Raw genomic sequence first — 23,509 nt, 5'->3', positions numbered from 1 at the left:
AATGAATAAGTTTGATTTTTGTTCTGTTCAATTAAAATATGAACAAGAAAATGATATTGTATCCCAATTTCATCCACCACCTGCTTGTATCATCCCAGGATCTAATTAGAGGAAATATTGATATGAGAAGAAAATGCCCCAAACCATCAGAAATATACATTATTATAGTTTATTCATTTAGAAAAGGTGAAATTGAGATTACAATTGCCATATAATTAATGCATTGTTCTGTGCTCTACTGCTATTTTTGTATTCCACACAACCTTTACATGCTTCACAAATGACGATGTAACAATTTTGCTTAAATATCTGTTCACCTGTGTTTATTCTCTCTGGATTTGGGTTCGCCAATGAAGCATTTATTTTCCCAAATTGGCCCAATGCTGGCTCAAAATTCCTTGAATTTACTAATTTAACCAAGTCTAATTTTCACTGGACCAAAATTATTATAGGGCCTGTGATTAAACACTGCTGTACACTGTGATGCAGTGATTTAAAACTACATCCCTTCTTGCGAAGGTCAAAAATTGAAATTAACCATCATTTTCCTCTTCATTTAACACTTGGTCACAATTGCTAATAGGTAAATGCTAATAGCTTTCCCTTTTGATAACCATAGCAACCGCCAACTAGTTATTGAAAGAGGTAACGGCACGTAAAGTAAGCAAGCTTAAAATCGTGTTTGTGGCAATATGGCAGTCAGTTGCCAGTCTATTTTTATCCGCCTTTTAATATTTGTGCCAGGTCTAATTGCTTCATTTGCTCATGTCGGTACATTTAATTATTACCGTTGTTTGTGCAAGTTTGTTCTGGCTATAACCAAGGTAGCTCTAGATGGATTGGCATATTTGTATACTCATGCGTTGATTTCAGTCAGTGGCATGCTGGGTATTCAATGCTTTTTCAACCTGAGCAGAAAATGATTTGGGGTAGACTAGAAAAATGTCCGCCAATCCACATAAGAGATGGCGTACAATAGGATATCAAACCAAATGGCTATGGAATAAATTTCTTACAATGTTACATTTATTCAGACATATTTTCAAACATTTTGCCTAAAGCCATAGGGCTTTGGCATCCTGTTAGACATAATTTGCTTTCTGGAATTTTGTCCCTATTTTGCCTAAGAAATCCACAATACAATTATGTCAATTCAAAATTATCTCACTATAACAAGATCATCACTTGTAACATTCAGTAATGTCTTGGGTATCCGGTATAAACCCATTTTGAGTTGGAGCCATACACTGATGCATGGCCGCACCCCATATCTTGTGTATGTGATGCATGCAATAATTACAGGGGTGTGCGTGTGGCGTGTTTAAAGAAGGCAGTGCTTACCAAAACCTGGTAAGTCACATTAGTTTCATTATTATGTTTTGATGAATGAATCTAAATGTGTGAGAAAATTGGATCCAGAACATAATAATGATCAAATTGGATGCTTTATGTCCAATATTTATTGGTCTCACTATGAGTTTTTAAATATTTATGTCTTGCCCAATATTTTTAAAACCCATAGCTCTACCAATAATGTGCTCAATATTGATCTAAAATGTTCCTCGTGGATGGTACACATGGATGACATAGTGTAAATGGTCTGGCAAATAATTACAAATGGACACACATTTATTAATCAAGAACGCGCCAAAATTGCAAAAAATATTATCTCTTTGATACCCAAAAATGTTCATGCAGGTGGCACATAGAGTGTGTATACAACTTACACATTGCAGGACTCAAAATCAAAATGCCTTTCACACAAAAGTATGAATTTTAAAATAGTCAATATTCTCTGAGGTATCTCCTAGATTTGAAGTCACTAGAATCTGAAGCATACTCATCTGTCATGACACAGTTCTATAAGCCAATAGGTTTGTACATTAATTAAATGACCTTTGAATGTGTTGGGTACAAAAACTCGTACTCCATAATGTGAGGTCAAATTTTGATCTATGGTAATTAAATGGTGGGTATTGAACTATGCAGTTGGAGGGAGGCCATGTTGGCTTGCAGTGAGTCTAGTCTGCTAATGGATGTTATCTAATGAATAGTTGGCAAATTGTAGAGAGAGCTCTACAATGTTTGGCAAAGTGTAGCTGTATGGTCCAGGTATTGACCGCTGCAAATTTAGAAGGGAATAAATCAAGTTAGATAGTAAAGATTGTGCATATTGAATAGGAAGAAGGGCAGGTGGTAAGAACATTGGCCTGGGATTGGCTTTTGCTATATGGGTTACTTATATGGGACAGGAGATCTGCATTAATTAATCCACATTGGCCCTGGGATTGGCTTTTGTTATATGGGTTACTTATATGGGACAGGAGATCTACATTAATCCGCATTGGCCTGGGGCTGGCTTTTGCTATATGGGTTACTTATATGGGACAGGAGATCTACATCAAACCCATTTTGAGTTGGAGCCATACACTGATGCATGGCCGCACCCCATCAGTATGCTAAGGGTCCTACACACATATCTGGTAATACCATCGACCTTTTCCTGGCTCGACTTGAGGATGGGATTATTCTTAGATGTGAGTCCCAAGCAAATCTCTTTTCTGACCACTTCATGATGCATTGCTATGTAAACAGAAATAAACCTACTCTAACCAAAAAATCTGTCAAGGTCCGTAACTTCAAACAAATGGACCAGGTAGCGTTTCAGGCTGATGTTACTAAAGCACTGTGTACTATCTCAGATGAGTTAACTTTAGATGAGTTGGTTACTGAGTATGACTCTAAAGTTCTGTAGATTCTGTAGACTTATTCTTTATTTCTAAGCAACTCTGACAAATGTCCATTTTTTTAAATGTTCCTGTGAAATCACTGAAAGGGCCTTTAACAGTACACATACTGGGGATTTATCTCAATGAATAAGTTTGATTTTTGTTCTGTTTAATTAAAATACGAACAAGAAAATGATATTGTATCCCAATTTCATCCATCACCTGCTTGTATCATCCCAGGATCTAATTAGAGGAAATATTGATATGAGAAGAAAATGCCCCAAACCATCAGAAATATACATTATTATAGTTTATTCATTTAGAAAAGGTGAAATTGAGATTACAATTGCCATATAATTAATGCATTGTTCTGTGCTGTACTGCTATTTTTGTATTCCACACAACCTTTACATGCTTCACAAATGACGATGTAACAATTTTGCTTAAATATCTGTTCACCTGTGTTTATTCTCTCTGGATTTGGGTTCGCCAATGAAGCATTTATTTTCCCAAATTGGCCCAATGTTGGCTCAAAATTCCTTGAATTTACTAATTTAACCAAGTCTAATTTTCACTGGACCAAAATTATTATAGGGCCTGTTAATAAACACTGCTGTACACTGTGATGCAGTGATTTAAAACTACATCTCTTCTTGCGAAGGTCAAAAATTGAAATTAACCATCATTTTCCTCTTCATTTAACACTTGGTCACAATTGCTAATAGGGAAATGCTAATAGCTTTCCCTTTCGATAACCATAGCAACCGCCAACTAGTTATTGAAAGAGGTAACGGCACGTAAAGTAAGCAAGCTTAAAATCGTGTTTGTGGCAATATGGCAGTCAGTTGCCAGTCTATTTTTATCCGCTTTTAATATTTGTGCCAGGTCTAATTGCTTCATTTGCTCATGTCGGTACATTTAATTATTACCGTTGTTTGTGCAAGTTTGTTCTGGCTATAACCAAGGTAGCTCTAGATGGATTGGCATATTTGTATACTCATGCGTTGATTTCAGGCAATGGCATGCTGGGTATTCAATGCTTTTTCAACCTGAGCAGAAAATGATTTGGGGTAGACTAGAAAAATGTCCGCCAATCCACATAAGAGATGGCGTACAATAGGATATCAAACCAAATGGCTATGGGAATAAATTTCTCGTATGTTCCATTCATTAGCCGTGTTCAGACGGGCTTTGGGGTAAGTTTGTGTTAAGCTAACACGAAGCTACCTCTGAGGTAGCTTCGTGTTAGCGCCCGTCTGAACAAGTATCGTGTTAACTACCTCGAAGCTTAACACGGAAGATTTACCACAGAGAAATCTCTGTGGTAGCGCCGCTAACACGGCGATCGTTCCGTGTTAGTGCCCGTATGAACAAGATTCCGGGTAAGCTCCGGGGTAAGCTTGGATACAACACTTACAATTTCGCAGTATTTTAAATTTCTATAGCATAAATTCACAATAATTTATCTCCGTATCTCACCGATGAACATGAACGAAAAAAAACTAACAAAACAAACATTAAACTGGTCAAAAGAAGAAACGGAAGAGCTGATAAGTGTCTTGAAAGACAAAGAAATTGAGTGGAGAAGAAAATAACAGCTAAAAACATGTGTAGGATGCATAATTGCCCTGAAACTAAGAGACATCGGCTTCCACAGTGTACTTGCAGTATAGCAAACGGCCCTATAACTTCCAGAAAATTCCTATATTTACCACGAAGTAAAGACCGAGCCGTGCAGCTAACACGGAGTGCTTATAGACCAGGTTAAAACTGAGCTATTCAGACATATTTTCCAACATTTTGCCTGAAGCCATAGGGCTTTGGCATCCTGTTAGACATAATCTGCTTTCTGGAATTTTGTCCCTATTTTGCCTAAGAAATCCACAATACAATTATGCCAATTCAATCAAATTATCTGTAAAATTATCTAACTATAACAAGATCATCACTTGTAACATTCAGCAATGTCTTGGGTATAAACCCTGGTATAAACCTATTTTCAGGCGGAGCCATATACTGCTGCATGGCCGCACCCTATATTTTGTGTGTGTGTGATGCATTCAATAATTGCAGGGGTGTGCGTGTGGTGTGTTAAAGAAAGCAGTGCTTACCAATACCTGGTAAGTCACATTAGCCTCATTATTCTGTTTTGATGAATCCAAATATGTGAAAATATTGGATCCAAAACATAATAATGATCAAATTGGATGCTTTATGTCCAATATTTATTGGTCTCGCTATGAGTTTTTAAATATTTATGTCTTGCCCAATATTTTTAAAACCCATAGCTCTACCAATAATGTGCTCAATCGATCCAACTTTATATCAATATTGACCTAAAATGTTCCTCATGGATGGTACACATGGATGACATAGTGTAAATGGTCTGGCAAATAATTACAAATGGACACACATTTATTAATCAAGAACGCGCCAAAATTGCAAAAAAATATTATCTCTTTGATACCCAAAAATGTTCATGTAGGTGGCACATAGAGTGTGCATACAACTTACACATTGTAGGACTCAAAATCAAAATGCCTTTCACACAAAAGTATGAATTTTAAAATAGTCAATATTCTCCGAGGTATCCCCTAGATTTGAAGTCACTAGAATCTGAAGCATACGCATCTGTCATGACACAGTTCTATAAGCCTAATAACTTTGTACATTAAATGACCTTTGAATGTGTTGGGTACAAAAACTCATACTCCACAATGTGAGGTCAAATTTTGAGCTATGTTAATTAAATGGTGGGTATTGAACTACGCAGTTGGAGAGAGGCCATGTTGGCTTGCAGTGAGTCTAGTCTGCTAATGGATGTTATCTAATGAATAGTTGGCAAATTGTAGAGAGAGCTCTGCAATGTTTGGCAAAGTGTGGCTGTATGGTCCAGGTATTGACCGCTGCAAATTTAGAAGGGAATAAATCAAGTTAGATAGTAAAGATTGTGCATATTGAATAGGAAGAAGGGCAGGTGGTAAGAACATTGGCCTGGCATTGGCTTTTGCTATATGGGTTACTTATATGGGCAGGAGATCTACATTAATCCACATTGGCCCTGGGGTTGGCTTTTGCTATATGGGTTACTTATATGGGCAGGAGATCTACATTAATCCACATTGGCCCTGGGATTGACTTTTGCTATATGGGTTACTTATATGGGACAGGAGATCTACATTAATCCATATTGGCCTGGGATTGGCTTTTGCTATATGGGTTACTTATATGGGACAGGAGATCTACATTAATCCGCATTGGCCATGGGATTGGCTTTTGCTATATGGGTTACTTATATGGGACAGGAGATCTACATTAGTCCACATTGGCCCTGGGATTGGCTTTTGCTATATGGGTTACTTATATGGGACAGGAGATCTACATTAATCCACATTGGCCCTGGGATTGGCTTTTGCCATATGGGTTACTTATGGGACAGGAGATCTACATTAATCCACATTGGCCATGGGGTTGGCTGATGCTATATGGGTTACTTTTAATATATCGGATGGGAGATCTGCCGGGGAGATCTACATTAATCCACATTGGCCCTGGGATTGACTTTTTGCTATATGGGTTACTTATATGGGACAGGAGATCTACATTAATCCATATTGGCCTGGGATTGGCTTTTGCTATATGGGTTACTTATATGGGACAGGAGATCTACATTAATCCGCATTGGCCATGGGATTGGCTTTTGCTATATGGGTTACTTATATGGGACAGGAGATCTACATTAGTCCACATTGGCCCTGGGATTGGCTTTTGCTATATGGGTTACTTATATGGGACAGGAGATCTACATTAATCCACATTGGCCCTGGGATTGGCTTTTGCCATATGGGTTACTTATGGGACAGGAGATCTACATTAATCCACATTGGCCATGGGGTTGGCTGATGCTATATGGGTTACTTTTAATATATCGGATGGGAGATCTGCCGAGGAGATCTACATTAATCCACATTGGCCCTGGGGTTGGCTTTTGCTATATGGGTTACTTATGGGACAGGAGATCTACATTAATCCACATTGGCCATGGGGTTGGCTGATGATATAATGGGTTACTTTTAATATATCGGATGGAAGATCTGCCGGGGAGATCTACATTAATCCGCATTGGCCTGGGGCTGGCTTTTGCTATATGGGTTACTTATATTGGGACAGGAGATCTACATTAATCTACATTGGCCATGGGGTTGGCTGATGCTATATGGGTTACTTATATCGGATGGGAGATCTGCATTAATCCACATTGGCCCTGGGATTGGCTCATGCTCTATGGGTTACTTATAATGGGACAGGAGATCTACATTAATCCACATTGGCCCTGGGGTTGGCTTTTGCTATATGGGTTACTTATATGGGACAGGAGATCTACATTAATCCACATTGGCCATGGGGTTGGCTTTTGCTATATGGGTTACTTATATGGGACAGGAGATCTACATTAATCCACATTGGCCCTGGGGTTGGCTTTTGCTATATGGGTTACTTATATGGGACAGGAGATCTACATTAATCCACATTGGCCCTGGGATTGGCTTTTGCTATATGGGTTACTTATGGGACAGGAGATCTGCATTAATCCACATTGGCCCTGGGATTGGCTTTTGTTATATGGGTTACTTATGGGACAGGAGATCTGCATTAATCCACATTGGCCTGGGATTGGCTTTTGCTATATGGGTTACTTATATGGGTCAGGAGATCTACATTAATCTCAAAATTACAAAAAATGACTTAGGCAATAAGCATAGCAGGCTGGCGATATACAACTTAATGGCTATTTTCTGTTGTAAAAATTTTAAGGGGACATGCAGGGTTCTCTAAATGGGAAATTTTAGACATTGCTTTTGTATTGCATCTTTAAAAGTAATGATGATAAGTACATAAAAGTATACATTTTCAGAAAGGAAATGATGCAAGGAATCTGGCAGAGTTGTGAACATGATTAGCAGTGCCAAATTTGATTTTCCATGCCAATTATTTCAAATGTTAAATTTCCAAATTGATTAAAACTGCATATTTATGTTCTAAAGACATAAAACTAGAGATTTGTATTGAGTTTTTAATATGAAAAAAGGGTCTTTTACCTGTGAAAGATTTAATTGCCTGATAGAAAAAGGTCTTATTATTTGCAACATACGTGAATGAACAGTGAATGTGTGTTGCAGTCAAACAAGTAAATTTATTGCCAACTTTACTGTCAAGTTGCAGCCAAAATAAGCTTGCAGGTTCTTTTGTTCGTATTGTTTATTGTATGTTGAAAATGTTCATATTTCAGATACTACTCATTCATTTTCAGCAAAATGAGCAGCAAAATTCTTACAATGTGAGATTAATAATGAAATCTAGCTTTAATTTGGCTTAATACAATATGTGTAATAACATTGTAAGTAACATTGTAAGTAACTTTTTAGTGATTTTGCAGGAGAAGTATTATATTAATGTTTCAATTTGTTTACTTATTGTTTTTAATATTTTAATTATTTGATGACAAATTTAACAAATTGTGTAAAATAAATGTACACATTTACCTATATTTTCATATTGCATTTATAACTCAATTTCGCCCAAAAATGTCATTTGCGAAGTAAATTTAGAAAGTAAAAACATTAATTGAAAAGAATTAAGCTACAACTTGTTATAGTGTTTATTCAGAATGTTTAGTTAACATATTTTTATTTTTAATCATTAGTTTAATTTCAAAATTTAAATTTATGTCTGGATGAATAATTTGACTAACAATTCAAGTAAATTATATTAATATTTGATTTCTGTAACAAACTGAATTTCTTTTCTTTTGCTTATTTTGTTGCAGTGGATTTTGATCATTTTCAAATACTGAGAGCTATTGGGAAAGGCAGTTTCGGAAAGGTAAGTACTTCATGCATTGTCAATTTCTTATGTATGCAGCAAATTTAAATTTTAAGTGCATTAGGCTACATGTATGTGATGCATGTCTTGCATTGTGTCGATAAGGGGTGCAATATATAGATTATTGTTTGATTTTGGTTCTTTGCCAAAAATGCCAGATTTGCACTATTTTGTGTGACTTCTGTCTAGTCTGAAGAGTCGCTAGTCTGAAGGTTCTCTAGTCATGAATATAGAATAAGGGTTAGGGTTAGCGAGCCTTATTCTATATTCGGACTAGAGAACCTTATTTATTATTCAGACTAGTGAACCCTCAGACTAGAGAACCCGATATTCGGACTAGCGAACCTTTTTCAGAATTCGAACTAGCAAATGGTAAATTACATGTTCGGACTAGCGAACCTTCGGACTAAGAAGCCTTCGGACTAGGGCACCTTTGGACTAGAGAGTTGTCACCCTATTTTGGTCCATGTATGGCAATCCACATAGAATTTCCCATAGCATAAATGGCATGTATATTCTAACCTGTTATACATAGTGCTCATCTCTGTTAAATATGTAAAACATTACAGGTGCCTTCATCAACATCCGGTTCACCTGTCTTTGGCTGCTTTGGCTTAAAATAGATACACATTTACAAAGAAATAGATCTAGCTAAAAACCGCTCCAGTGCTGGTGAATGAATGATATCAGCTTGTAGTCTTTTATTTAGGGAAAAGGGGAATTTAACATTTCACTTGGCTTGCAAGGAATGGCTCAAAAGTTAATAAAATTTTCTTTAAGTATTTTTTCATTTGAAAAAAAATATTGGCAAAAAGGGAAAAAACAGCAGTGTTGATAAAATATAAAGCTTGTCCGTATTTACTAGCTCCTCCAACATTGACTAAAATGTGACATTTTATCATTTACTAGATCATGTTCGTCTTGTCCTTTGCAGGGTATGTTCACACACTAGGGAAGCATACTAGTGCCTTTATATTAAGGTGGCAATTTAAATTCATGTGCATCCTTCAAACAGGTTTAATAAATAATCAGATGATTACTCTTCAAACATTTCTTCTCCTCCTTTTTCAATTTATTCATATTTTTCATTTATCAAAAAGATGAGATTCTTAAATCCATGTTCTTAGAAGTAAGGAGGAACCATAATGCACAAGTGAAGACAGAGATTGGCATCTATCTGCTATAAATCCTTTTGATGAACATTTTCTGTGGATTGTTTTGGTTGGGTCTCATGTTGCAAGTAGTCAATTTGGGATGCTTTCCATCTATACTGTGATCTGAAAATGTCAAGGTTTGTAGGTATCTTGATGCAAGGAGCTTATATATAACAAGAAAGGACATTATCACTGTTACCATGGTTATAGGTGCTTCTTATATGCATATAGACAATTTTACTATAAGTTAATAATGCCAGTATTCTGTTTCATTGCTTGTATACAGAAACAAGTATTACTACAATAATTTGATGGGTATTTTTTTACTCTGGTGAAGATTTATACATGTTGGAGGTCCAGATATTTTATGCAAGTTATGCATAATGAATTGTATTACATAGGCTCCATAGGCCACTGCGTTGTAATTGTAAAAATATTTTTCTGCTGTTTCCATTAGATCCCCAGCAATTAGTTCTAACCAAAGTCTAACCTAATAATGCCTACAGATAATATTACAAGGTTTTCTCTAACAGATGGATGCAGACTGGATGCATGTACTCAATGCTCACAATGTGTTGGTTTGAATCAAGATGAATTGATGCATTTCTGTCCTTTCTGTAATTTAACTATGGATCTTGGTTACAGCACCATAGGTTTCATTTTTCATGAGATATTTCAACACAGATTATTTTTTTTACAAAATCAGAAGTGTAGAACATTCCTATTGAGCAAACATTTCACTATTATTATTAAATTGGGCCATTCTGATTTCCCAGTGGTTTATAGACGGGTAATTACAGCATGCTATTAATGCAATATCAAATTGGAACATGTTGTAATTGCAAATGGACTGGTAAGTGAATGGATAGTGAATTTTCACTAGTCATGGTACAAATGTTGAGTTTGTAATAAGGTGTGGCGGCGATATCGATAGTCATGGTCATTCAACTCAAAAAAAATTTCATTGTCTAGTTTCGATATGAAGATATGAATGGGTACTTAATGCAAAACACGTATTTAAAAAAAATCCTTAATGTATTGTGGTTCTTGAGAAATATGTCGTTTTATGAAGATGTTTTGTTTTGGCACTCTTTACATCATAACTCAAGAGCCACATGACGTACAAAAGTGTAACTGTGATATTAGTTCTTCGTCAAGCCAGTGTTAAAATGACCACAACAATTTTCGCTAGAGGTCATTATAGAGTTCCATGTTTTGACCAATTCACAACAGGTAACTACACTAACTGGCCTTAAAAGAAATAGTTTTCATAGGGAGAAAGAGAATGTAACTAGTTTACAATTTTGAGGTGCACTCTTAGAAATATTTGGGTTTAGTACATGCATGTATGTAAAAGCTTATGTGTCGCTTGCGTGTCGCTCCCACCATTCACCTGCGCTTGCGTTTTAATCATGTTTTAAATGTTTCTCTTGTGTAGGCCTCACAACACTATTTTTGTCACCTGACGAAGGGCGAGGCCCGAAAATTCGTGTAATAAATATTCTTTTACGACATTATTATTATTCTTCGCTTCTTTGCTTCCTTCATTAAATGTCGACGGAGTTAATTTTCGAATTTTCTACTTCAAAACTAATACTTTGATGGGCTTATGGTGATGAGCTTAAGAAATGTGGTTCAAGCTTTCTTGAAGTTCTGTAAAGAGTGAATAGTCACTTTAAACATTAATAAATTTCTTAAACTGATAAAAAAATACAAGAAACAGTTGCAAGTAATGCCTGTTTCATCAGCATTTCATTGGTATTTAAAGTCTTGCATCCTTGCAACCTACAAGCTGTGAATAACTTCATATCAATAAGTCACCTTCAATCAGCAGGGGAATTTACATCTTTGCATGAAACTATTTCTGGTTACATTTTTACTTAAATCTTGACATTTCATAAATACTAATTCTGAGATGTCAAGAACTGATAAACTAGTATAATAAAGGTAATGCTTTATTCTCATCTCAATGCATTTTCAATTCCATGGAGGTATAACATTGTAGGGTTTGATCTGTGTATGTGGGTGTAGGATTACATGTAATTGTATTTTATGAGGTTATCAATATTAATCAGCCACAGATGCTGTCAAAATACAACCAAGAAACAAATGAACACACCCCAACACCCCCACACTCCCATCTACTTAAAACAAGCAAATGATTTAACAAGCACAAATCAACAAAACATACACTCAAATAATAATAATAAAAACTTGAACAAGCAAACAAACAAGCAAGAAGTGAGCAGAAAACAATCAAATAAACAAACAAACAAACAGACAGGTATAATGTATATTGCTGATAGCGATCGCTAGGCAAATGTGATGCATACTGGGAATGAAAAGGGCTCAAAAGCTAATGAAATTCATCACCGCAATGACAAATTTGAGCCCTTTTCGTCCCCAGCGTGCATCACTTTAGCCTATTGATCGCTATCAGCAATATTCAACCAACGTACATATACATAATTATAACTAAACAACAACAAACGACGTCATCGCAGGTGTCTTAGTACTACATCACTAGCAACAACAATCTTCAGAGCAATAACATCCGCTGAAGACGCCGGTTGACCTGGTGAAAGCGCTCCGGTGAGTGTACCAAATTTGAGTAGCGTAGAAGTATAAATTTGCTTTCTAACAACAAACAAAATAGTTTTAATGTTTGGAGCCTCTCAGATCCTGTGCTTTAATTGCACCAGAGTTAGAAAACACGTCTTTCATATCCAAGGAGGTCCAATACACTGCATTTTTCATTTTACAGGTCTATGCTTTCTGAAATTGATGAAAATTTAATAGAATGTTTCACTTTGCCCTATTCAGTAACCATGAACGCCAGGAGTTACCATCAAAGCCGATGATGCCCAAATCCCATTGATACATACTTTGTAAAATATGCATAGTTTTCTTGTTCTTATATAAGTGGACTAAGCCTGGCTTTTCATGGACAAGACACTGAGAAAACCATGCGGTTGAGTGAAACAAAGATTGAAATACAACACTGCCTAGAAGGCAACTCTAACACGCGCTGTAATTGGGTTCTATTCAATCATTCTAGATAGAAGCATGCACATATGTCTGTGCAATTTGTGATCATTTAACTTTGAATCAATGATGTTCATGCTCGCATATTGGGGAGGGGGGGGCTTTGGGCACGAGTCCCCGGGTATAAGCAGGGGGTGGCAAAAAGGAAGGGGCGGTAGAAGAAGAAGGGGTGGCAAAAAGAATTCTTAAAGAAAAAGGGCGAAACAATTTTCGCAAATGTTTAAAAATTGTGAAACAAATGAAATTATACATAAAATTTTTTGTTTTTGGGTTGCTAGCACCTATTAACTTTATATTTATATTTTTTGCTTTTCACTTTTTCAAACCATCAAAAAAAATTGGTGTAATCTTTTTGGGCTGTTAAAAATTCACCTTTTTGCAGCCCCCGGGTAGGAGCGGCCTGGGTACGCCACTGATGTTCATACACATTTTAACACATTTAAAAATTGATCAGGAAGCTAGGTATAGGGTTTATATAATTATATAGTTCTCATTTTGGACACTAAAATTGGAAATGAGATTACATCTTACATTACAAATATCCTGGGATTCTTGAAGATTGAATTCGGAATAAACTAGTTTGTACTAGAAGAGGCAGCAGATTCTTCATCATAATGTGTTGTTATTATTCCTGCAATTGTTTAACAGTTTGTCACAGTCATAAAATAATCAACTTTATAAGTTAAATATAACTTCAGATATTGGCAATACTTTTAATTTCTACCAACAAACTTCGCATGTGACTTGGCTATGTAACATATAATAGCCCACCTGCCTGTATTATGGAACTTATTACTTGTATAGTACATCATAACCATTTCGTTATATCCCATAAGCCTTTGCGGGTAGACCTGAGATGTTGTCATTTTGTGTCATTCGATGCACACTTCGTTACTGCACACTTCACGGCTTTGAATTGCACAGTAGCCGTGTTCACTAAATGATGTACACTTTGGCATGACATCAAATGACGCCATTTCAAGTTTACTCTCAAAGTCTTATGGGATGTACCGAAAAGGTAAATTATTCTGTGTTTGTATCACATCACTCAGGTGGAAAGCACAGGTCAGTTGGGGAAAGGTCTTCTGTGCTGCATCAAATTGCTATTTGGGTTCCATCAGTACATCACATGCTTATATACACACAAGCTAGTCTATATTATACATTGTTGGGTCTATTTTGTTTAATCTACATATAATGCTAGTCATGTTTTGAATCTTGATTTCCTTGTAACCTATTTAGTCCTATACTATAGAATTTGTCCCTTTATCCACTTATTCCCATGGAATGCAACAGAAGTAGAACAGCCATGAGCAAGATTCTATGTGGAGTGATCATCAACTGCACATCCATGTGCTCATCGTTCCATTAGGCCCATAAAATGTATGAATTTATGAGCTTGATATCTTGCTACAAGATGATAGGATGTAAGGCAATTTTAATGGTTTGAAATCTTGCTTTACCTGGAACATGTTTCATTGGAGCACACCCAATGAAATCAATATTGCCATTTTATGCCGAACAATGACAAAGTGAACATATAGCGTGTGTTGTGCTCTATTCAAATGGTCATGTTCTACAGGGCTCTTAAAAGGTACTCAAGTGTTCCAGTGAACTAGTTTATTGCCAGGAAAAGGCAAGATTGCTTTATCTCCAGGTCTCTCAAGCACGTTCTATATAGCACTTGTTTCTTTGTCCGATGCATGAGAAGTCGTGACTAAACTACCAAGTCGGCCAGCTAATAGCCTTTATCACCTGCATGTACTTGTCTTTGTCATGTTAAGGGGACGGTCAAATTAGGTGATGAGATTTCAATCAGGGTATAGAGAAAGCATGGACGAAAGAGTTAACAGACCGCGTACAAGCAGTCAAAGTTTCAGCATCACCCAATAATGAGGGCCGATTGTTCCATGAAATGCGATGGGCAAAATGGCTATGTGTATTTTTATGGGCCTTTGCGTAAACGCGAAGACACGCAAAGCTCTATCGCGTATACACGAAGGCACGCAATACTAGCATGATTGTTGGGCACGTTACCATGGAATTATCGGCCCTCGTGAATATGCAAGAATTCACAGTATACAATGCACAATGTACATACTCTGTATTGCCTGGGATACTCTTAGAAGTAAGAATGCCCATCTTTGCTACAGGTTTTGCTTCTTTGAGACTAAGACTTGAGGAGTCTGAGGACTTGATGTATTTGTATATGAGTGGCAAAATAGGGACCTTCTGATTATGTTGCTTGCAAAAGGCATGGAGACTAAAATAAACTAGCCACAAAATCTGTAAAGCATCATGCAATCATCATCAGGGTTGCAATGGCTTTGTAGAGAAAATTAGCCTTTTTCACTCTACAGCAAACAAGAGTTTTGTTAACTTTTGGTTGCATGTTTCAACCTGAATGGCTTGTGGTATACGTCCTGTAGGTATACATACATACATACATACATTAGGCATTTATAATGCGCCATTTCATATAGACCACGGCGCAACAAGCAACAATGAAAAATACAATAATGCAAATGTGAAACAAAATATATACAATAAAGATAGCAAAATGCATGAGATCATAATAACATGATTAAATGATACAAATGTGATTTTAAAGCGTTCTTGAATGATGGAAGTGAGTTGGCAGTGCGAATGGCAATGGGTAACTTATTCCACAATGACGGAGCTGTGTAAAAGAATGACTTGCTAGCGGCAGATTTCAGTGTCCTATTCTGGATTCTATGTTCAACCAAGCGAGTTATATCAGAAGATGAGCGTAACCCCCTCCGGACTGGGCAGTATAAGGCTAGGCAAGATGAAAGATATGCCGGTGCAATTCCATTGATGCATTTGAACACGTAAAGGAGGATCTTAAATGTGATACGTTCCTTAACCGGCAACCAGTGAAGTTCGTTCAGGAAAGGAGTTGCATGATCATACTTGTTAGCACAGAATATCAACTTGGCTGACCAATTCTGAAGGCGTTGAAGTCTGGCAATGTCTGTGGCATTTGTTCCCATGAGAAGGGCGTTTCCGTAGTCTAATCTTGAAAGCACTAATGATCGGACGGCATGATTGCATGTGTCAAAGTCCAGATAACGGCGGATACGTGAGATGTTTCTTAGATGATAAGTCACACTAGCACAGAGAGACGATATATGATTTGACATGGACATATGTGTGTCAAAAATGATGCCAAGATTGCGAACAGATTCAGAAGGTTGAATAATATCCGGACCAACTTGAATTGTGACTGGAGGCATATAAACTTTATTATGAGGAGAAATGGCAACAAAAAGTTCTGTTTTCTCATTGTTCAGTTTTAGCATATTGCCCGTCATCCAAGATCGTATTTCACAAATACACTGAGTAAGTGTGGAGAGGGCAGACTGGATTGATGTGGCACTTGTAGGGTCAAAACTGGTGTACAGTTGTATGTCATCTGCGTACTGGTGGTAACTCAAGCCATGTTTGCTGATGATCTTGCCAATGGGGATGGTATATACACTGAAGGACAGTGGACCAACAGTTGAACCTTGAGGTAGTCCATATCTCATGACTTGCTCTCCAGAGAGAGCACCATTGATGCATACTCGCGATGACCTGCCATTGAAGTACTACTTCAACCATTTGAGTGCTGTGTCTGCTAAGCCAATCTCACATTCCATCCTGCTGAAAAGAATCCCATGATCTACAGTGTCGAATGCGGCATTAAGGTCTAGGAGCACGAGAAACACGCCCTGCTGGTTATGGATGGAGTTCATAATATCATTCTTGACTTTCAACAAGGCGGTTTCTGTACTACATGTATATTGTTGTCGGTAGGCTGATTGGAGTGGCTCTCCTAAACCATTGGTAATCATATGGTCAGTGATGGAATTGACAACATGTATGACTGACATCAATAAGTGACTTATAGTAGAGAAAGTTTGCCTTCTCTCACTCTGAGTTTTATCAACTTTAATTAAGTCACATGTGCATCTAAATCCATCATATGACTTCTGATGTTTTCTTAAGCCTTGTGAGAATTTATGGCATCAATAAGTGGGTTCTCACAGACTGTTTACTTCCTTTCACTCAGAATTTTGTCAACTTTAAGTCACATGCGCATCTGAACCCTCATGACTTCTGATGTTTTCTATGGTAAACCTTGTGAGAATTACTGGCATGAATAAGTGGATTTGTACAGAATGTTTGCCCTCAATACATGTCTCCTGTCAGAATGTCACTACTAGTGATATGTATGGCCAGCGTGGAAAACAACATCTGAATGGATTCAGATTATCAGAGTTAACACCCTACTCGCCTTGCAAGTAACCAGGTTTAGAATATGAGGTGGGTAAGAACTGTGATTGTCAGTGCACAGAGCATTGTTGTTGGACTTTGCACTCAGTTGCCTGTGGGCTGAATAAGGTAACTCTGCTCTAGATCTGTGCATAACAAACACATATCACACTGCTTCTACCTTAGGATCTTTGATTATTGACTGTAAGGTGTGCTACTTAAATCTGTGGCTGGATGGCTCTCTGTACACATGAATATTGCTTGGACATTCTTCCAAAGGACAGAACACTGTTATGACTCATTGGCCCAACTAATTTGCAATTGGCTGTGGCTGGGAGAGGGACTGCTAGCAGGGGCATGTCCAAAATAGGCTGATTATGTGGATTTTTGAGAAAACCCGGATGACTGAAGCATCCAAGCCACACCCTTGGGCATGCCACTAGACAGTTTGATTCAATTGATGAAAGAGTATACTGAATAGATGTAAAGTTATAAAAGTTTGAATTTTGTCTTTTATAGTTCGCATCATGACTGCCATCAACTCAAGGTCATTGACTGTGAAAATTACTTGGCTACTACATGTAGTAATCAGCTAGAAGCCAATCTGCAGTTTTACATGTTGCTGCATGTCACAGAGTTACTGTGGACTATTGACAACTTACTATTTGCTAAGTGACCTAGATTGCAATGATGTAACATATGACAGAATCTTATATTTGAATCTGAAATGCAAGATAACTTTCTATCCTCTTTTTTTTTTTTTTTTGCAAACCTTTTTGAGCTGTGCGGATGTTGATGTACATTGGAGCATGCAAGCAATCCCTCCTCTCTAATAAACCATGATGACAGGATCTGTATTCCATGGAACACTCTGTAGTCAACATCCATCAAGCAGTAGCAGTCAATATTTTCAAGTCTCTTCTCAAAACCCACCTGTTCAAGTTTGCATTCAACCCCTTTTTATATTCAACTTGTATTGGTTTGTTCCTGACTTTCATTTTGTGTTGCTTGTTTGTTCAGCGTGAGAAACTAAAGCAAAAATGGTTGTTTAAGTGTGCCTAATAGGTTTGTTTGCTCCAATATATTACTTCTAGTAATCCCAGGTTTGGTGGTCGATGTAAACATTGAATCGTCAATAGCAATTATGCCAATTAGTCACATCAACTTAACAACAATTTCAAACATCTTTTTGAGAGCAGCGTTGGTAGTTGGTATTTTTGAGACATCACACGGTTTTCTTTGGGGGAAAGAATAATTTCCTAGGTTATATATTTTTTCTGCTAAATGCTTTTACATTTTCATTGTAGGTATATTTGTGTCAGATTGCAACAGAAACTATGTCATAAAGCCAATACACATTCTCAATTCTACTGTGGACATAGCACCTTGAAGGCTCCAGAAGAGCTATATAATGCTCTCCTGCAGATTCCAAAAGACAGTCCCTGCTGATGCAGTTTGGAGAATAGGCAATGGCATAGACATGTCCACTGGTATTGATTACATTGTTTTGGTTTCATTTGGTTTCAGATTGACATTTTTTTGAACAATCAAAATCATTATTGGCTTGTGATATAATGGTTAATAATATTGGTGACATTTTGTGTGTAAATAATAATTTGTGCGTGAAAAGATTATTTTGAAAATTGTGCATGTGGAATTGGGTTGCTTAAATTGCTACAAACATTTCAGTGAGTAAAAATAATATTTATAAAGTCACTATACCATTTTCCACCCTGATGTGGCAGTGACGTTAATATGTTGAGGCAGCTGTTTCGCTTGCGCATCTATCCGGTGTGTGGGGATGTGTTTTTAAACAGTTTAAAAACTGTGTACACTAACACATTAAGCGAACGCTAGCGATTTCAGGTTGCCACATTAGAATGAAATATGCGGGGGGAAATGGTATAGATTCAGAAGCTTATAATATACCAGTAAAGAGGAAGTGTACACAAATATGTTTCTGATATACTGAATGTGGTACGCTACTTTATTTCTCACTTTATTTAGCTTCAACTTCCTTCTTTTTTCCATTTCCATCTGTGGAAGATTCATGCAGACTTAACCTCAATCTCATTCTGTTAGTAACTAATCTTTTTCTGAATGTTACCATGGTAACGCAACAGAAATCTAGATTTGCAGGTCACTTTAATTCAATAAATGAGACTAAAGTTTCATGTAGCCACCAAATCCTAACTTCAGTTTCAATCAAGATGTACTTGATAGTGACAGCTAAGGCATCAACTCCCTCTATACTGCTTTATTAGAGACATGATTGGGATATGTGGGATCAAATCAAAACTTGTGTAATAAGATACACAGCTAAACTCCTCTTCAATGGGGTAACCAAACAGGTTAGACTATCAGAGTCCATATGGCTTCCTTGAGGCAGTGACATCAGTGTGTACTCCAGTGGGCGCATTATTAAATTGTGTGTGTTGACTCAAAGAACTGCTGTGTTTGCATGCGATCAAATGCGGTGCATCTGTACATATTTACGTGCTAGGCAATTGTGATGACATACTGCCTGCAGGAAGCCAAATGGATTATATTTAGAGAATAAATGATAGGATTTTGTCTTTTGCCTATCCAATATCGTGTCATAATGGATGGGCTGGCCAATATTTTTAGTAGTGGATGCGCCGGCATCCACTACGATAAAAATTGGCCAGCCCATCCATTATGACACGATATTGGATAGGCAAAAGACAAAATCCTATCATTTATTCTCATTCTTATTCAGTTTTAATGTAATTTTTGCGAGAAAAACTGCCCTTTTTCAGAAACAAATAAAGTTACTTTTGTGAGGACATCCCGTTGTTTTAAATGAACGAAACCATCACGAACATCTAAGCCACCCGAATCGCGTTCTTAGTTCTCGCCGACGTATACGCCGAACGCGTTATCGCTAGCGATCATTGAGGAGCAACAAGCGTGCGCCGTTATGCGGGCGCTAGCGCCCTGACTAATATCACTGTCAACTATTGTGAGATATTATACACCCGAAAACCAATCAAATTACGTGAATTCTTTACAAGCCGCACCCATTGAATAAGAATTTCACATAGATAATAATAATAATAATGGATTAGCATGTATTAGGACCAAAGTAGAGAACTTTTGTAATACAATAGCAATGGCCTGAAATGAACAATTTGAACAATTGAATTATAGGAGAGCAAATTGGACTTCATGCAGTCCCATGTTTAATGCTGTAATAATCCTGCCATATTGAATTAGCATGTGTAGAGACCAAAATAATGTACCACTGAAATACTTTCCAGAGATGTCACTTTTCAGGTTTTTTGTGCATCCAAATTCCAGCGTTTTTATTCATTTTCCGCCTGTTTTAGGGCTTTTGGGCTTGCATTCACATGCTTTTTCAGGTTTTTTCAGTGAAACTGAGTAGCATCGCTGCTTTAGCAAAGGCCTGATATTTAACAATAATTGGCATATTTTAGCATTCCTATTTCAAAGGTATGCACATAGCATTTAGCATGTGTAGTTGCAACCCTATATATCATACTTGCAGATTGCAAACAAACACACATTTAGGAATCTAAATTTGCTTGGTGCGTGGTGAGGTAATCTGAAGTTACACTATTTCCCTCCATGAGTGACACACAAATATTTTAAGTTCAGGCTCTCCTAATCTAATCTCTACAGGAGTGACCTATTTCCAGATCCTAACACTCTGTGTGCATTTGCAAATACATATGCTTGTTCCCATTTTCACAAAAAAATGGGGTGGGGGCAGTACTGCTGTTTGGACTCAAAGGTGAGAAGGAAATAGTGGAAGTGGCTATGTGAATCTAAATTTATATGAATCTATATAGGAAATACTACATGTACACTTATAGTTCTGTACGTTGTACAGTCGCTGTGTTCAAGAACTGTTTAGATGAAAGAGCTTTATTTGAATTACATAGCTTCTAGAATGTGTCAACTTTTCTTATTGCTTTAGAAGATAAATTTGGAAAAAATCATAAAGTTGCTCAAAAATTGATTTACCTGCTAGCTGAATATTGGTAGTTGTTGTTAGTATGCTATTGCATTAATTTGCAGCCCTGCTTATTTGAAGTAAAGGGAGCCTGGTTGCAGGGAGTCCTTTTTCTGGTCTCATGCAACACATTATATTGGAAGTGATGCGCTAATGTGAGAATCCTCATTAGTTTAGTCTTGTGGGAGGAGTAGACGGAGCACATTATCATCCAAACTAAACTTGAGAACCTGACTTTGAACCATTAAGATATAGTTTCTATTTCAAATAGTTTGAAATTTAATGTACCATGTAGAAACCTACCCTCTGTTGAACTTGTATTATAATATACAGTTGCAAACTTATAAGATAAAAAAGAAGCTGCATGCACTCATATCAATTTGGTCACAGATATGCTGGTCCTAAGAGCAGATTTAGTATTCAAACTTAAAAGGGTTTCATTTTTCAAGGATTGCAAAGTGCACCAAATTTAATATCGATTGACAAGGAGTGACTGAGGCCAGTTAGTTATAGGACATGTAGTTGACCTTTATGTTGTGCCATCTTTTATGTACCATCATATACCTGCAGTTAAAAAGTTGATAGGATGGATAAGACTTCAAATGCTGGAAAATCTGCTATATTTGCTTGTCATGTATAGGGGCCCAAATAGGGCACTTCCAATACACATGTTCTCCTGTTACAATGCCTTGGTGCAAAAATTATATTTTAATAAGTCATCTGGACTTTAATTGTGCAACAAATATTCTTATTTAAGAATTTAAATCTACAATCGGGTAGTTCAAAGTGAGAGTGTTTAATAGAATTATTTCCCCAGCCCAATGCAAGCATGAATTCTGTCCAGTTAACTCAACTTGCAGTGCAAGATTGAATGAATATTTATTCAGCCATCATCAGATATCTGGGCTAGCCAACTCACTTAAGTTAAGTCAAGTATCAGTTATTTTATTTTTTATAAGTTTATTGGGATGTTGTCGGCCTGATTTGTGATCTCGAATGTCAACCTAATATTGATGTCAGGATTTCGGATATGCGGATATGCTGATATCAATAAAGATCCTGGTGACAGTGCTATATGTGTAGTTTACAGTCTTGTACACTCTATAGTCCTTCAATGATCTGTTTGGTATATGGGTTGATGAATAATAATGGAACAAAGTATCATATTTTGTCAGATGGAGATTGAGTTTTATGGATTATATAGTGCAATGGGATAGTAGAAGCAGTGGTCTTGTCAGTATTTTATGTAGGCCAATTGCTGTAAGCTGCATGCTAGTGTTACTTCTACATCAGTTATTTTGGCCAATATTATCCCCTATTCTGTGCGTAGATGCTAGAATTTAAGCATATTGTATAGTTTCAGAGGAGTTTAATGCCTTCAATACTTTTATCCCAGATTCTCGAATTAAAGTCATTTTCTGATCTTATCAAACTTTGGGTTTATTGGAATCATGTTGTCACCCCATACTACCTATGCCATTATGATTGTGTGCCAAAATATATACTGATATGTCTTATTGAAGTGATGATGGATTGCATTTAACAAGTGACATGTTTCTGTCAAGTATCCAGAATTTTCTGATGAAACCATGAGGCAAATACATGTAGCATGGATTGAAAGTTTCTGCTTCACACCCACTGACTTTTCATCATAAATTATGCATCACACTTTTGCATCATATTCATCACACCTTTTTCAGTTTACCAGTAAAAAAGTCACATTGTAGCAATGGGAGTATGGGTGCATGTAGCAGTTTTCAGTTTCGGAGTGGCATGTGTGCATTGCTAATATAATTAGCTGGAAGTTTCTCTGACATTTCCAGACACTTTAGAAGCATATACTTCAGTAACATTTTCCAAAATGTTTTTGCTGTTAACTGACTATAAAGCTGGTTGTGAGGGTCAGTTTCTATTTGGGCAAATATCTGATGTTTTCTTGATAGTAATGAAATGCACTGATACTGATAGGCAATGAGATAAATCCCCCCCCCCTTATCTCCCTGTCTCTGCTGTTTTTTCCATATATTACAGTTTTACCTGTCACATACACACTTTAATTGCCCTATGAGTGCCCTTCATATTACTGGTACAGTACTGTCATGTCAAATAGCAGGTAACATACATAGACAATGGATAATCATACATTGGGAGCTGTCATTACAGGCACTTTCATTTCAGTCTCCTATGTAAATTGATACCACACTAGTGTGCATTACAGATATGCTGATCAATAGTAATATCATACAGTTCAAAGCTAAGCAAGAACATTTTATACACACAATTTTCACTTTTTTCTCATGTCTAGTACAACACAATCATGTTTTTGTGGTTTGATTAAAAATGATAGCTCTTGCTCTATTTTGTATTAATGTGGCATACATTACATGAATACTGTCAAAGATTTGTATGTACCAACGGTATCT

At 36.9% G+C, this 23,509-nt stretch overlaps 1 protein-coding gene across 1 annotated transcript in view; it reads left to right on the top strand.

Moving 5' to 3' along the window:
- The window catches only part of LOC140151270 (serine/threonine-protein kinase 32A-like), a 248,083-nt gene that overhangs the window by 40,368 nt on the left and 184,206 nt on the right, over positions 1-23,509 (top strand). Inside the window, exon 5 of the mRNA XM_072173550.1 lies at positions 8,557-8,612. Coding sequence (XP_072029651.1) covers positions 8,557-8,612 — 56 coding nt within the window. The remainder of the gene's footprint in view (positions 1-8,556; positions 8,613-23,509) is intronic.

The sequence above is a fragment of the Amphiura filiformis genome, chromosome 1 (genome assembly GCF_039555335.1).
Source record: "Amphiura filiformis chromosome 1, Afil_fr2py, whole genome shotgun sequence".
Lineage (NCBI taxonomy): Eukaryota > Metazoa > Echinodermata > Ophiuroidea > Amphilepidida > Amphiuridae > Amphiura > Amphiura filiformis.
This window is presented reverse-complemented; position numbering and strand designations above follow the sequence as displayed.